Genomic DNA, 15,189 nt, shown 5'->3' on the forward strand with positions numbered 1-15,189 from the left:
ACTTTATCTACTTTTCAATATTTATCTTTTTTATATTACCCACATATTAAAATATTCGTTTTCTTACTTATCAATCACTTATCTTTCCACTTTCCAATTCTTTCAATTTTTTTACACGTTCTTTAAAACTTTAAAAAGTTATACAGAATTCTAATCAACAATTAACCTACGCTTCATATTCACATTTTTCATAGGCTAATTTATTAATTTTAACTAATTTATCTAAAAACTCACCATGTCGCTCCTCTACACATTTCCACGGTAAATACCATGTATTCTCACGGCACTTTTCCATCTTAAAAAATTATATTACTTAATAAATCTTACATAATTCAACTCCTCTAATATCTTCATACAACTAACTTATCATTAAAATACTTCTTAATTTTTTTTAATTAAATAACCCATCTCTATAAGAAAGATTAATAGGTCTACTAGGCTTTTTTAATGACGTATTTCTATCTGAACTAGAAAATCGGCTGTTCTGATCACTCATTCACTAAGATTATCCCAAATTCTAACACCTGAAGATCCTCAAATATTATATTAATATGTAATAAGCGTTTCTTAGGTTATCGTTGTCTTGGCAACACAGGCTCACCACTGAATATTCAGACGCATAGTCAAGATAAAGCACGGTAAAGCTGAAGAAGCAGTAATATTCAGCTTGCTGAAGTCTATTCTTAAACGCGTATGCTAGGAAGGGCTTGATGTCGCAACCAAAAATTTTTAAGACAACATACAGCGGTGTTCCGGTTTATGAGTATGTTGTGAAAGGCATTGCTGTAATGCGACGGTACTCAGATTCATATATCAATGCAACGCAGATCCTTAAAGTAGCGGATTTTGATAAACCCCAGCGCACACGGATTTTAGAACGGGAGGTACAAAAAGGAGAGCACGAAAAGGTTCAAGGAGGTTACGGAAAGTATCAAGGTAAATTTACCGTAAAAAAAAAAATTCTTAGTTATTAAGGAACATGGATTCCACTTTCTAGGGCATTGGAGCTTGCTCAGCAATATAAAGTTGAAGATATATTGAAACCGATTTTAGATTGTCAACCTAATACGAAAAGTCCACCAGATCCTAAACGGATTACTCCAACGCCTAAAAAAACGCCTCAATCAACGCCTACACAAAGTAAATATATTTTAGACATGAACTTTTCTAATTTTTTAAGAGTTATTGGGTACACCGAAAAAGCATATTGCAACCGATGAAGATCTTAGTTCTATTTCAATGGATGATTCAGTTTCTATTGAAACACATAGTACTCAAAGCAATTTAGAATCAGAAATATCTGCTATTAATTCAGAATTAGATGCAGGAAATGGAAATGGGAATGGGAATGGAAATGGAAATAGAAAAAGAAAATATACACAAGTGCAGAATTTTAATAATGACAAACAATTTAATAAATATAGCGAAGCATTACTTGAATTTTTTATGTCATCAAGCCATCAAAGTTTACCGGACTTTCTCATCCATTGTCCAAGTGATTTCAATGCTAATTCTATTATCGATGAAGAAGGACATACAGCATTGCACTGGGTATGTGCAATGGGTCATTTACGTGTTGTTGAAACGCTTCTTGATGCAGGTGCCAATATATCTGCTGTTAATTTGCAAGGACAAACAGCACTTATGAGATCTGTTTTATTTACAAATAATTATGATTTGAAGTCATTTCCACAACTAATACGTATTTTACAACCTACAATACATTTATCAGACAAATTTTCTCAAACGGTTTTTCATCATATCGCTTCAACGACAACTTCTCGTTCTAAATTATTAGCAGCTAAATATTATGCAGAAACAATATTAAATCGACTATCAGAAATCCAACCTGCAAACGAAATAGCACAACTTTTAGATGCAAAAGATTCAGAAGGAGATACCGCTTTAACAATATTTGCCAGGAACGGGGCTAGGAAATGTATTCGTGTCTTAACAAATTTTCATGCCAATTTACATATCCCTAATAATCAAGGACGAACAGCAGAAGAATATATTATTGAATATGAGCGTCAACGTCAAAGTTTACCTCATAGACAGAATTCATTATATGTTAATCAACAGTCAGTAGATCAATATAATAAACATTATGAAACATCAAGGCTTTCAATACCATATTCTCGATTTATGAATACACAATCTCAACCTCATTTATCTGAAGCAGCAATTAAGGCTACTCAGGAAATTCTTCCTGAAATGCAAGAAAAGCTAAAACTTCTGGCTAATGCATATGATGCAGAACTGAAAGATAAAGAGGCCTATCATACACAAGCACTTGAATTACTTGCTAATATGAACCGGGAAATTGAAATCTCTAAAAAATCTCTCCAAGAAATAATTGGTACTGGTCCAGATGCCGCTGAAATACAAAAACAAACAATAACAAATGCTAGCACGGAAATGGAAGCAGCATCTAAAAAATTAAGAATAGCTATTGAAAGAAATCAGTCTAGGGAATTAGCTAGACTAGTTAAAGAAGAAATGCTAGCCTTTCAATATCCTACTAAATCAGATGAAAATGAAAACAGAAAAGAAAAAGAATGTTTAATTTATGAATTACAAAACTTGCAGAAAGAACGTCAAAAACTTATTGATACTATTGTAGAGCTTTTTGCTGCTGCTGGTATCGGGGAAAGAATGAACGAATACCGAAAGCTTATTGCTATGAGTTGTGGATTGAATATTGAAGATGTTGATAATGTTTTGGATGCAATTGAAGAAGTACTAACAGGTAATCCCGATGATATGGCAGAAGAACAAGCAGAGTCTGTTGTCCTTGTTTAAACGTATGATATTAAAAATTTATTTTTGAAAATTATAGTCAAATCGAGAAATCTTTGTAACCAATAATTTTAATATAGAAACAGCATATCATTATTTCTTTTTTTTCAGAACGTAGAGTTTTATAAAGGTTAAATATTTTTATCTTATTTATTCTTTACTTAAATATAATAATTATGTCTTCGGAAAGATATATAGAATGTATATTTATGTTTTTAAAATCCTCTTAAGAGTAGTTCATTTATTTCTTTTAAAAGAATCATCTTTAGGTTAATTTTAAAAACTTATTTATATTTTTTATTAGAATTGGAGATTAAAAAGCAGAATCTTTTCAACAAATATTAAAGATTTTATCCATAAAAATTTATTTAAAATACTCAAAAATTCAAATTTGTACAATTATTTTAAATAAAAATATTCTCTAAGACTAATAATAACAATCTTTAATAAATTGGAGATGATTTTTAAAGAATTTCGATTAACTATTAAATATTATTCAGAAATAATACAATTTATTTTTTAAAATTAAATATAATTTTCTAATGAATTTACTCAATTGATTACCATAAAAAACAAAATTAATATATTTCTAAAATATTTTAAATTCTTTAACATTTTACTATAACCTCAATATTCCAAAATCTTAATACGTATATCAAATTATTATAATCAAACAACTTTAAAAGAAGTAAATAAATTTATTAATAATAAACAAGGTCAACAGATAATTAAATTTTCTAAATTGTATAAAAAAGTTTTAATAAATTGTCGGCAATATTTGTAATTTTATTGACAAGTATTAAAAAATTTCTTTTAATATAGTCAAAAGAATAATCAAAATATAATATTTGTCTTTTATACTTTTATTTTTTTTATAGAATATAATAAATTTTATTTTCACAAAAGTATAAATTTATAAAGATGTTGCTAATTTTGTTATCTATTTTAAATAAATATTAACATATATTTGAAAATATAATGTCCATAACTATTGTTAAATGTTTAAAAATATTGTTTTTTTAAATATCTAAACTTTAACAATGCAAATATATAAATATCTATTTATCAAATCTAATAAAATAAGAAAATATTTAAAGACAACTTAGATACTTAATAAAAATATTCAGAATTAATATGTAAATATTATAAGTTTATTTGATTATATTAATATAATAAATAAATATTAAAAATATGTCATGTACTTAAAAAATTACGCGAATTATCCCTTATATAATATACAATAATACATTTTTTATTTTACAGAAAAACTAAATCACTTATATTTTAAATAGAAATCAACATAAACTCTATCTTTTTAGGAAAGAATCAATTCAACTATCTTTAAATTTACAAAGATATCTAATAAATCATAAAACTTATGTTTTCCATAAAACTAATATATAGAAATATATCAATCTAAAGCTATTGCTTTTTTTATTTCTGCAATTGCTTTGCCGGGATTAAGACCTGTTTATATTAAAAATTAAAGATAACTTTATATTTATAGAAAACCTTTCGGACATGTTCTATAATAATTATTAATACATCAATTTCAAAGAAAAAATGAAACTACTTAGCACAGTTCATAATTGTATGACAACGATATAACGACATTGAGTTTTGTAATTTCTCTTTTCGTTCTTGAGTCGCATCATCACGAGAATCAACAATCCATCTATAAGCTTGCATCAATACCTATGGAAAAAATTCAAAATACAACATAAATACACAAAACGTTAACTCACAGCAGGTCCGAGATATTCTTCGCTATTCCACCAATAACTAGGACAACTTGTTGAACAACATGCACACAAAATACATTCATATAACCCATCAAGCTTTTTTCTATCTTTCTGAGATTGAGGAATTTCTTTTTCAGGGAATTCCTTATGCTGAAGATAAGGTTGAATTGATTTATATTGTTTATAAAAATGTGTCATATCAGCCACAAGATCTATAAATAATAAATAATAAATAAATATTAAACAATAAATAATACCTTTTATTACATACATATGCGGAAGAGGATAAATTTTGACTTCTTTAGAATTGATAGGAATTCTAGATAAGCATGCAAGTGTATTAATACCATCAATATTCATAGCGCATGAACCACAAATTCCTTCACGACACGATCTTCTAAAAGAAAGTGTAGCATCTTGTTCATTTTTTATTTTAATAATAGCATCTAAAACCATGGGCCCTGTATCATTTAAATCAACATCATATTTTTGCATTCTTGGTTTTATAGATGGCGTTTCTGGATTCTAATAAAAAATATTAACCACTTCAACATTGGAAAAAGTAACACACCCATCTATAAACAGAGAATACTTTAATATTAGATTTATCAGACGTAGACAATGTTTCAGATGACACTGTTGACTAATATCATTTAATTAAAAATTTAAACAACCAATAATCAATTCCCACAGAAACCATTCTAGATACAATTGAATTCCTCAAAAGCAATGCAGATTTCCGCTTTAAATCATTAATTTATATTCATTTTAAACTAAAAATCTACCTCATGAATATTCAAGAAATTAATAAGAACCTTATTTGAATAACGAAAAAGCATCATATTAATAACAGCTACTTATAAAATCTCTTAATACTCTTTATCTTTTATAAACCATTATAATATAATATCTTAAGAGGTTAAACGTTTGAAAAATAAGACCTGCTTAGTAATAATAAAATAAAATATATATAATTAAAAAAACTTAATCTCTGTAATTAGAATATTATAAAAACCAATATATTAAGCGTAATGTAAAAGTTTGTTGTTAATTACAAATAAATATATACATGTATATAAGAATTTGAACTTTAGAGTTAAATAAAACTAATATATAATAATAAGTAGACTTTAAAGTTTTAAAATATAAAAACTTGGTCAGTTATTTTAGAAACTAAACTTGGTGTATCATATCCAAGAAGAGCTATTTCTTTTTTCATTGCAGTTATCATCGGAGGTGGACCTAATATTTAGTAGGTAAAGAATAAACATTGTTATCAGATAATATACCACACAATAACAATTTCATGTCAGATCCAGGTGGAGGACAATGTTCTTTAATTATTTCTTTAGTAACATAGCCAACACCGCCTGTCCAATTAGAAGGAGGATTATTAAGAACATAGTAGATTCTAAAGTTTGAATATTTATTAGCTAATATATCAAATTCATCTTTCAAAAGAATATCGACTTCAGTAACATTGGCAAATATAAGGGATATTTTTGTTTTATCTTCTGGATTTTTTAAAATAGCTCTGATTATCTGAAGCATTGGCGTAATCCCAGTGCCTCCAGCAATCATTCCAAATTCTTTAACAAGCCCTGAATAATATCTCATTTGTCCTCTTGGACCCTTAACACCAATTGTTTGACCAATTTTCATTTCACCAATATACTTTGAAACTTTTCCAGTAGGATACGACTAAAAATATTATGAAAAAACAAAACTATATCTTCTATAATACCTTAATAAGAAGATCAAAATATCCTCGTTCGTCATCAGAAGAACATGGTGTATATGGACGAGAAACTTTCTTGCCATCAATAGTAACGGATACCATTATGTGCTATAAAAATAATTTTATAAAAAAATAAAGAAAATTCAACATTTATTGACCCAACCTGTCCAATTGGTAAACCCAATATATCATTTTCTTTAGCAAGAGCAAATCGATATCTAATCAATCATTAATATTCTCCCATTATAGAAAATTAAATCCAACATAGAAGAATTATAATTAATAATAGTTTTTTCAATCAATTCAAATTCTTGAAACTTGTCTGAACGAAGAGATATACGAGATCCTATACGGAAACTTACTAAATCATTTATCAAATTTATAATATCAAATCTACTTCCACGGTAAATTTTAAGAAGACTTAATACAAATGCTAATACTATTCCATGAAACAAATATTTTTTATTAACTATAATAGTTCCTATAATAATTAAAAGAACTTTATACTGATTAAACATCAAAAAATTCAAAAATAATATATTTAACCTGGAATACAGATCCCATGAAATAGCGTATTGTTATGTTTCTGAGCCATTTCCACACTATAATACTACTTTCTTTGAGTCTAGTATGTCTATAAAAATATTCTCTCAATCTCTTGTGCTTGAGTTTAATAAAGTTTTCTAAAAATTATTAAAAATTCTTATTATAGACATTATATAACATAGATACACTTTAAATTTAAATAAATATTGAATAAATAAAAACCATAAATTCAAATCAACTTAATGATCAGAAATCAAATGAAAAGAAAGAACATAATGTTCAGACAATTTGTATTATAGTTAGTCTAATATTTATATACCATACATATCTTATAAAAGAAAAAACTTAAGATTTAGATGGAAATAATAGTAGTATAAAAAATAAGCATGTAAAATATATACTTATTATTATTAATTGTTATTTTTTTTAATATTTTATTTTCAGTTTGAATATTTTCTAAATTTTTTATTATATATATATAACTTCTAATCTAAGTTTAATACAATAAAAACTAAATAATATAAGGAGAAATAGCTAAAAACGAATATAATTGTTGTTGATGACTATAAATTTATACTTTATAACTTTTTTATATCAATTATTTCATTAGTCAATAACTAAGATATAAACGTTCTTAACGTTTAACAAGACAATGTTTAATTAATTGGATTATTTTAATCCACAGAAACTAAATCTAAGAAGCCAGTTGGTACAGAATATGATCGAATTTGATGAAAAACAAAGAACATTTTTATTGAGTGGATAACATACCAACTTACTATCTATGAGAATCCTATCAAAAACAATATATTCAAAGAAAACAAATATACAGAATATCAATATGAAATATCAGAAAATATACGTGATCCAAATATATCATTGAATTTTTAAAAAAAAAAACCGAAATAAGTTTGCATTTTTCTTTAAGAATATTTGATGCTACAATGATTAGAATTCTTACTAATCAATTTATAAATTTCTATGAAAAACAAGAAAAGCTAGCTATATAACTTTTATCTATGTCTTAATTTCCAATTCATGGATTAACACAGAAAGAATTTACACTATTTTTTAATAGATCTTTAAAACTCATTAAAAGTAATCGTACAATAAATGCAGGAGGAACCAAAGCATTACTATTTATTTTTGAAAAAATAATTGTTAAACATGAAGAAGCTATAAAAACAGAAGATTTGGGTTCAAAAATCAACATTCTTAATAGCCCTATCAAAATGATAGAGGTCTTAATTGAAGAGCTTAAAAAGTAAATTAAAATTGGCTCTAAAAATTTATTATTAGGTGTCAATTCATTTCCATTGCATGGAAATCTACTTACTTTACAGTAAGTTTAAAAACATTTTATTATAAAATCTAAAGTTTCAGATATATTCTTAACAGTATACATTCAAACAAAGAATTGTATATTAAAATAAAAGATTACTTAGATCTTATGTATACTAAACTAATATGTTTTTGAAAAGATATATGGAAGATTGTTAATCCAATTTTATCTGACGATCCATTTGAAAATTTGTTTTCAAAAAAAAATAAAAACATATTCAAAAATGACGAAAATATTCAATGTTTTATGGAAACAAACAACCCTGAAATATCATCGAATTATCCACAAATAATATTAGCTTATTCATAGGGGAACATAAAAGAAATAAGGTAATACATATTTTTATTTAGAGTTTTTAACATGGATAGTATGCTTTTAGCTATTATTTTATCATGTTCAGATAAAACAAATCAGCTATCAAAAGCAATATATGAATAGTGTAATAATGGAGGAAAATTATTTAAAGAATGGTTAACAAATATTCGACATTCAGGCAAAATTTTTACAATTTATTCAAGTTTTATTATATTATGTTCTTCCCTTTTCATGTCTTGCGGAAAAGAGTTGAGTTTTTTTTCAAAATCCTGGATTCAAGTTATCATAATATTAGAATTAACAGCGAATACTGATAAAAATAGAAGATTATGTTTTCTTTGAAAAATGAATCACCATTTATTGGTAAAAAGAGAAGAGGACTGACTTATTGCATAACCAGTATATTAATATCTAAAACAAATAGCTCTCGTCCATTATTGCTAAAGACAATTGAAGAACTTATGACTATAACAGAATTTAATTATCTACATCAAAAAACCACGTTAATACTACTCAAATTCACGCATATGATATCCTAAGGGATGTTTTTCTTGAATCAAGGTTATCAAATATTTTAACTAGGTTTATTAAAAAAGGATTTGTTTTAAGTATTAATGGTTTCAATTCTAATATGTAATATTCTACTGATTTTAATAAATAAATACTGATTTTTTTTATAGCTGAGCCGTTCGCAATTACAGTATGATACTATTTAGTACACTTCTAACTTGTGCATTTGGAAACAAAAAACATAAACAGGACTCTTTTCATACTATCAAAGCGATGTTATCTGAAACTTTTTTCAGCAAATATCCTAAACTAAGAGAATATCTTTTGAAACAATTAAAATATCATGTTTCTCATTTAGATAATTATAATGTTTTTAACCCTTATAAAATATTCTTTAATCTATATTATTATAGGAAAATAATGTCTATATTGGACTAAATCCAATTTTGACTTTAATATTGTACCTTGAAGTTACAATGGATTGTTCAAATAACGAATGGATTGGTATGGACAAATTTAGACCTTTTTTAGATCATTGTTCTAAAATTCATATTTAGAAGGTTGAATTTCATTTTATTATAAAAAAAACTAATTATTATAAGGTACGTAAGATGTCAGCAAAAGCAATACCAACTATTATTTTTCCATCCACGCATATAAATACTATTATCAGCATTATAGAATCTTGTGAAGCTAATATTCAAAATACATTACATGAGATTTTATTAAAAATCAAATACTTAATACAAAGTTGGATAAATTATTTAAATAAAAACATTTTTCATGTTAATGATGTACAAGGTAACATTTTAAATTTATATACCTAAAATATCTTAATTGTTTCTAGCCTTTTATACTTATGTAACAAATGCTTTAATAAAGAAATTTGAAATTATTATTCCAGTAGTCCTTGTGCTATTATTAAAAAGTCTTGCTTTAAAAATAATTTCTATATATTTTATAGACTTTGATTGGATAAAAGAGAAAATAAATATGGAAATTGAGAGTATTTAATCTTTTAAGTGAAATAATTAAAATTAACTAAAAACAGATACAATGCAGAGGAGACAATGAAACTCTGCGTCATGACTATAGAATTCTGTATAGATCTTTTTCAATTCAGAGAATGTCATCAAAAAATAATTGGGCAGAACCTTTTTTTAAAACAAGCATCTATAATACTTTTATATGGACTAGAAAATTTCCCTCAAATAATCAAAAAAAACATCAAACATGAAATAATCATTATAGATTTGCTATAAAATTCTACTTATAATGTCAAATTAAGCATATTTAGTCATTCAAGATACATAACAAAAACGTAGGAAATATCTATACTTTTGATATTATTTAAAAATTTTAGAATACTTATTTCCCCTACTATAATCTTCAAAATTTTCACAATTATTTTAAAGGAAAGATGGGGAGTTCTTACAACGAGTGCAGCATTATCTTTGCCCAATTTATTAAATATTTCTTCTTTTTCATCTTTAAATATAGATGATTTAAGAAATATGATAATAGAAATTATAGTTCTTTTAAAAGATTCATATAGTTATCCTCTTAAAATGGATGCTTTACTTTCATTAACATCGGATTTATTGTTTAAGGTAATACTATAAATATATTTTTTAGAAAAAAAATTTACATATAAAAGGTATAGCATGTAGAACCTAAAGATATTTATTGGGAACAATTTAATTAGTGGATTAAATATCTTGATCTAAATTTTGACGAAGATAAAGTATATATTAGTTATACTACTATTAAAGTATATTAATAGATCAATAGGATTAAATTAATAGAATGCCTGCAATGCAATCCTTAAAATGTTTTTCAGAGCATCTTATTTTAAGTAAGATTAGTTATTATCTTTCTCAACAGTTAGAACATATTATACCAATTTATTTTATTTTAAAGCTTTTAAAAGATGAAAAAATAAGGATACTAGCATCAGAAATAGTTTCTCGAATTATTTTCAAAAAAAAACATATTTTCTCCTGCTTATTTTTCAAAACCTCTTCTTAATCATTTATCTTCTATTTATAAATATTCATTTACATTTAAAAAGGAACTTTTAAATTTACTTATTAACTTAGAAAATATTAATGAACTTCAAACTATAGTGTCTTATCCTCAAGAAACCAATAATTTATTTATTCATGAAAAAAGAAATTTATGGAGAGATACACTAAAAGACAATTCTGAAATAATTAAGGCACTAGCTTTGTTAAATGACAATGGATACATAGTTAATAAATTAACAATATGGGCCAATTCTTTTGCAAAAACACTTTTGCAGATTATTATTGAAAAGGGATATGATGACCATTTAGGCTGAACATCTTATGGTAATGTTAATAATATAATATCAAAATTCGTATGCATAGTACAATATTTAGAAGAAAAATCTAAAAAAGAAAAATCATATCTGGAACTAAGGGATTTATTTGAGAAAATAATTATAGAATCTAAACGTATTAATATTCATAAATATTTATTTAATTCAAAGATGCATTTATATAACTTTATACAAAATTTGAATAATTAAAAAAAGATTATAATAATATATTTTTAATAATTTACATCCTAAAATAATGAGTTCTAGTGACAATTTAAAATACTACATACCTTTCAAGAGGAGTTAATCCAAGTAATCTCATACCATTACTAAGGACTCTTTTGCACGCAAGAAAAAGGGATAATCGTGCCATAGCTACATCTTCAGATTGATTCATAACCCAGAGCACATCATAACAACCACTAATAGTATGCGCAAGTTTAAAAAGATAAGTAATAATAGTGCATGGCTCTAATGTTTTTATCGTAGTATTTATGACGTCAGGATATCGAGCTAGTAATCGGACCAAATCTATTGCAGCTGGCTCTATTAAAGAATCAAGCTTTGCATCTTGTATATTTTCCAGAGAGATATTCAGACGTCTTATTACAGATTCCAGCCTAGAATGGGCATACTGCAAATATGGACCAGTATCACCCTCAAATGTTAATATACGTTGCCAATCAAAAGAATAATTATTTATACTATAGGATTTTAAAAAAAAAAAAAAAATATTAAGAAATACCGTTTGGAAGACATATCCTGTATCAAAATAGCTGATATTCCAATTACATCTGAAACGTATTCAGGATCTTCAATTTGAAGATATTTCTTTTCATTCTTTTTCATTACATCATGCATATTTTCTTTAGCTGTTTCAAGAATACTATCCAAAAAAACAGCAGTACCCTTTCTAGTACTCATTCCTAAAACCAGACCATAATTAATATGCATGCATGATTTAGCCCACGGTAAATCAAGAAGTTCTAAAATTTTGAGAAGCTGAGCAAGATGTAAATCCTGTTGTGAAGAGACAACATAAATCATTTTATCAAATTCATACTTTTGATAGCGATTAATAGCCTCCCCAATATCTCTTGTTAAATACAAACTTGTTCCATCCCTCTTTTGAAGCATTGCTTTTCCAAGATTTTTTGAATATTTTGATAAATCTATAAACATAGCACCATCATCCATATTTAAAAAACCTTTTTCTTTAAGAGAATTAATAACCATCTTAATACTCTCTGGAGAAACTCCTGATTCTCCACTATATTCATCATAACGAATATTTAAACGATCGTACGTAATTTTATACTTTTTAATACTAAGATCCCTAAAACGTCTCCATATACTAAGAGCCGTTTCATCACCTTAATACTATTAAAAATATCATTCCTCGAATGAATATATACCTTCTTCCATTCTCTTAAAATACTCACGAGCTTTATTATTTAGATCATCAGCTTCTGGATTATCTTTTTGCGAAGCAAATAAATTCACTTTTACATAGACATCGTAAAGATGCTGAATAGGATTCGATTCCAATGATTCTTCACTTCCATACAATTGAAATCCTATTGCTAAAAGACCTACAAAAAATTCAGAAAACAAAAAAATTCAATTGTTTTACCAAATTGCTTCCCCCAATCACCCAGATAATTCAATCGAATAACTTCCCATGAACAAAACTCATGTATATTAGATACAAACGCACCAATAATTGTACTTCGTAAATGACCCGCATGAAACGGTTTTGCAATATTTGGACTCCCAAATTCAACTACCACTTTCTTCCCTTTCCCAGACTCATTAGACCCATATCTATCTCCATCTCTATGGATATACGGAATCACCATACGTGTAAGAAATTCCGGACGAAAAAAAAATTGAATAAAAGCACCTTGATGCTTACAAAAAACTATTTTTTCCGGAAACTTCATATTCTCATTAATATCGCCCATGTTAATACTCATATAAACACCTTTTCCGACCATTCTTTAGCTAAAAATACCGGATTTTCTCCCAAACGTAATCGTGCTACCGGTAACATCAAATCTCCATTTTCAAGCTTAGAACAATGCTCTAAAATAGGATAAATCTCCCTATAAGAAATCCCCGTAATTCCTGAAAGATTTTGCGCAATATATAAACGAAAAATATCAAACGGATTCCTAAGAGGATTTGAATCTTCATAATATAATAGATTCTCTGAAACTCCAAATTCTTTCAGTTCATTTACAAGCTCCTCATATGTCTTAATATTCCTCATATTTCCATAGTAATTTAGCCTCTTATTAAACGTCTTTTGGCTGCTTATTCTACAAAACTGGTCTGTCTTGGTTGTTATTAAGTAGGTTCGCAGATACGATAAGATTTTCATAGGTTACTGTGGTAACCCAGCAGATAACCTTATAAACAAATAAAGTCTAACTAAGAAAGCTATAATGTTGAATGATATAATAATATATAATATTATTAGAAAAAGAATAGTTAATAGTAGTTTTAATAAGAAAAAGAATAGAAAAGGGTTTTTTTTTGAATTTTTGAAAGAAAGGGTTTGTGAGGGAATATGGAGGATAAGAAGAATATATAAAAGAATATATAGAAGTGTATGTCATAAGACATCAATTTGTAGAATTTTAGATTCATATGTGTCATTGGAAGAATCGATGTTGTTGAAATTGGGAGAAGAAAGGGAAAAAAAGAGAAATAATGAAGAAAACAAGAAGTTAGAAAGTTTAGTTTGGAATATTTGTAATTTTATTTATTTATTATGGGTTAAATATAATGTATAAAGATGTAGAATTATGTTTATCAGCAATGGTTTATGAGGAATGGAAGGGTTTGCTATGTAAAGCAGGAAGTTTAGATTCATTTGAAGAAAGGAAGTATATTGATACGGTAATAACGTCAATTGTGTTAAAAAAGATAAAATACAATTATGATAATGAATTATGTTCAAAACAATGTCTTTGTCTACGATATTCGGTTATGGCAATATTTTTTATTCAGAAAGAAAAGAAAAGTATAGTGCAAAAATGTCTTATAGAGGTTAAATATCATCAAAATCAAGAAATGTTTCAGGAAGTAATAATAAATAATGAGGAATTGAATGATTTTTTAATAAAAATAGATGTGGGATTCAGTAATTGCAACAGGAAAAGGAATACAAAATAATAAAAAGAATTGGGTGATGGTTTCAATTTTTAATTTTGTTAAAAATATTAGCTAAATATACTAGTTAGGGTTCCAAGGAGATGATCCTAGTACAGATTTTAGATCTATGGGTGAAAAGATATTTATTTTAAGATTAATAATATTTATTTTTTATATAGGAATTTTTGGACTAGAATTATTACATCATTTTGTATTAACACAAAATGAATACACTAAAATTATGATATCGGAATCTAGATCGAATCATACAGATATCAATCTTCCTTGGTATCCTTTTGCGCTTGCAGCTATAAATATTTTGGCATACATTATAGATTTAATGAATAAAAACAGACTCGAAAGGATTTTTATTCAATGTTATAATTATGGCGTATATGTTGAAGAAATTATGAAACATTTATTTTGTATAACATTTATTTTTTTTAGATTTCATACATTAATTCTTAGGTTATACATTTATTTCTTTTCATCATTTTTGGAGACATCAAGTCTCTATAAAAAATGTGAAAACAGTTATCGATTTTGAACGTTGTTTAAAACGTTTCAAAAAACAAACAAGAAATAACATAACAACGGGTAATTATGTGTTTAACTTTTGAATTTAAACATATTTTTAATTTTATTAACTATTTTCATATTTTTTATATACTTTAGTAGTATACATTAATCCATTTGT

General features: G+C 26.1%; 9 protein-coding genes across 9 annotated transcripts; 5 read left to right on the forward strand and 4 right to left on the reverse strand.

Annotated features, from left to right (window-relative positions):
• Positions 1–25: 25 nt before the first annotated feature.
• T552_03455 (hypothetical protein) lies at positions 26–496 on the reverse strand (the record flags this gene model as incomplete). Its single annotated transcript, XM_018371958.1, has 4 exons — positions 26–128; positions 171–286; positions 328–358; positions 405–496. The coding sequence occupies 4 exons, from the start codon at positions 494–496 to the stop codon at positions 71–73; spliced, it is 297 nt and encodes a 98-aa protein (XP_018224209.1). The 3' UTR covers positions 26–70.
• A 168-nt stretch (positions 497–664) lies between these two features.
• On the forward strand, positions 665–2,848 carry T552_03456 (hypothetical protein). Its single transcript, XM_018371959.1, has 2 exons — positions 665–1,140; positions 1,181–2,848. Exon 2 carries the CDS (start codon positions 1,240–1,242, stop codon positions 2,800–2,802), a length of 1,563 nt encoding a protein of 520 aa, XP_018224210.1. The 5' UTR covers positions 665–1,140; positions 1,181–1,239; the 3' UTR covers positions 2,803–2,848.
• A 1,362-nt stretch (positions 2,849–4,210) lies between these two features.
• Positions 4,211–5,397, reverse strand: T552_04215 (succinate dehydrogenase [ubiquinone] iron-sulfur subunit, mitochondrial; the record flags this gene model as incomplete). Its single annotated transcript, XM_018372266.1, has 8 exons — positions 5,327–5,397; positions 5,233–5,283; positions 5,113–5,184; positions 4,799–5,066; positions 4,545–4,753; positions 4,373–4,494; positions 4,312–4,325; positions 4,211–4,266 (listed from the first exon to the last, which is right to left on the reverse strand). Exons 1-8 carry the CDS (start codon positions 5,381–5,383, stop codon positions 4,211–4,213), a joined length of 849 nt encoding a protein of 282 aa, XP_018224211.1. The 5' UTR covers positions 5,384–5,397.
• Positions 5,398–5,474: 77 nt separating this feature from the next.
• T552_04216 (hypothetical protein) lies at positions 5,475–7,266 on the reverse strand. The gene is made up of 6 exons (XM_018372267.1): positions 6,826–7,266; positions 6,544–6,778; positions 6,443–6,497; positions 6,286–6,387; positions 5,831–6,242; positions 5,475–5,783 (listed from the first exon to the last, which is right to left on the reverse strand). The coding sequence occupies exons 1-6, from the start codon at positions 6,872–6,874 to the stop codon at positions 5,680–5,682; spliced, it is 957 nt and encodes a 318-aa protein (XP_018224212.1). The 5' UTR covers positions 6,875–7,266; the 3' UTR covers positions 5,475–5,679.
• A 1,999-nt stretch (positions 7,267–9,265) lies between these two features.
• Positions 9,266–9,549, forward strand: T552_03458 (hypothetical protein; the record flags this gene model as incomplete). The annotated part of the gene is made up of 2 exons (XM_018371960.1): positions 9,266–9,361; positions 9,406–9,549. 2 exons carry the CDS (start codon positions 9,266–9,268, stop codon positions 9,547–9,549), a joined length of 240 nt encoding a protein of 79 aa, XP_018224213.1.
• A 54-nt stretch (positions 9,550–9,603) lies between these two features.
• Positions 9,604–10,697, forward strand: T552_03459 (hypothetical protein; the record flags this gene model as incomplete). The annotated part of the gene is made up of 4 exons (XM_018371961.1): positions 9,604–9,793; positions 9,840–9,895; positions 10,408–10,602; positions 10,656–10,697. 4 exons carry the CDS (start codon positions 9,604–9,606, stop codon positions 10,695–10,697), a joined length of 483 nt encoding a protein of 160 aa, XP_018224214.1.
• Positions 10,698–10,798: 101 nt separating this feature from the next.
• T552_03460 (hypothetical protein) lies at positions 10,799–11,333 on the forward strand (the record flags this gene model as incomplete). Its single annotated transcript, XM_018371962.1, has 2 exons — positions 10,799–10,954; positions 11,064–11,333. The coding sequence occupies 2 exons, from the start codon at positions 10,799–10,801 to the stop codon at positions 11,331–11,333; spliced, it is 426 nt and encodes a 141-aa protein (XP_018224215.1).
• Positions 11,334–11,574: 241 nt separating this feature from the next.
• Positions 11,575–13,651, reverse strand: T552_03461 (arginine-tRNA ligase). Its single transcript, XM_018371963.1, has 5 exons — positions 13,318–13,651; positions 12,967–13,270; positions 12,749–12,925; positions 12,079–12,706; positions 11,575–12,037 (listed from the first exon to the last, which is right to left on the reverse strand). Exons 1-5 carry the CDS (start codon positions 13,603–13,605, stop codon positions 11,608–11,610), a joined length of 1,827 nt encoding a protein of 608 aa, XP_018224216.1. The 5' UTR covers positions 13,606–13,651; the 3' UTR covers positions 11,575–11,607.
• Positions 13,652–13,959: 308 nt separating this feature from the next.
• Positions 13,960–15,139, forward strand: T552_03462 (hypothetical protein). The gene is made up of 6 exons (XM_018371964.1): positions 13,960–14,090; positions 14,134–14,423; positions 14,470–14,532; positions 14,578–14,623; positions 14,672–14,917; positions 14,961–15,139. Exons 1-6 carry the CDS (start codon positions 14,006–14,008, stop codon positions 15,110–15,112), a joined length of 882 nt encoding a protein of 293 aa, XP_018224217.1. The 5' UTR covers positions 13,960–14,005; the 3' UTR covers positions 15,113–15,139.
• Positions 15,140–15,189: the final 50 nt, after the last annotated feature.

The sequence above is a fragment of the Pneumocystis carinii genome (assembly GCF_001477545.1).
Source record: "Pneumocystis carinii B80 chromosome Unknown supercont1.17, whole genome shotgun sequence".
NCBI lineage: Eukaryota > Fungi > Ascomycota > Pneumocystomycetes > Pneumocystales > Pneumocystaceae > Pneumocystis > Pneumocystis carinii.

What these genes read in the sequence shown, in the direction of transcription:
- T552_03456 (XM_018371959.1), top strand. Translation starts at nt 1,240, where the DNA reads ATGGATGATTCAGTTTCTATTGAAACACATAGTACTCAAAGCAATTTA.
- T552_03462 (XM_018371964.1), top strand. Translation starts at nt 14,006, where the DNA reads ATGTTGTTGAAATTGGGAGAAGAAAGGGAAAAAAAGAGAAATAATGAA. An exon ending in ATAAAAAGAATTGGGTGATG is followed by an intron (nt 14,533 to 14,577) that starts GTTTCAATTTTT and finishes TAAATATACTAG; the next exon opens with TTAGGGTTCCAAGGAGATGA. An exon ending in TACAGATTTTAGATCTATGG is followed by an intron (nt 14,624 to 14,671) that starts GTGAAAAGATAT and finishes TTTTTTATATAG; the next exon opens with GAATTTTTGGACTAGAATTA.
- T552_03461 (XM_018371963.1), bottom strand. Translation starts at nt 13,605, where the DNA reads ATGAGGAATATTAAGACATATGAGGAGCTTGTAAATGAACTGAAAGAA. An exon ending in TGATTGGGGGAAGCAATTTG is followed by an intron (nt 12,926 to 12,966) that starts GTAAAACAATTG and finishes AATTTTTTGTAG; the next exon opens with GTCTTTTAGCAATAGGATTT. An exon ending in TTTTAAGAGAATGGAAGAAG is followed by an intron (nt 12,707 to 12,748) that starts GTATATATTCAT and finishes AATAGTATTAAG; the next exon opens with GTGATGAAACGGCTCTTAGT.
- T552_04216 (XM_018372267.1), bottom strand. Translation starts at nt 6,874, where the DNA reads ATGGCTCAGAAACATAACAATACGCTATTTCATGGGATCTGTATTCCA. An exon ending in TCATGGGATCTGTATTCCAG is followed by an intron (nt 6,779 to 6,825) that starts GTTAAATATATT and finishes ATCAGTATAAAG; the next exon opens with TTCTTTTAATTATTATAGGA. An exon ending in ATTTTGATCTTCTTATTAAG is followed by an intron (nt 6,243 to 6,285) that starts GTATTATAGAAG and finishes TAATATTTTTAG; the next exon opens with TCGTATCCTACTGGAAAAGT.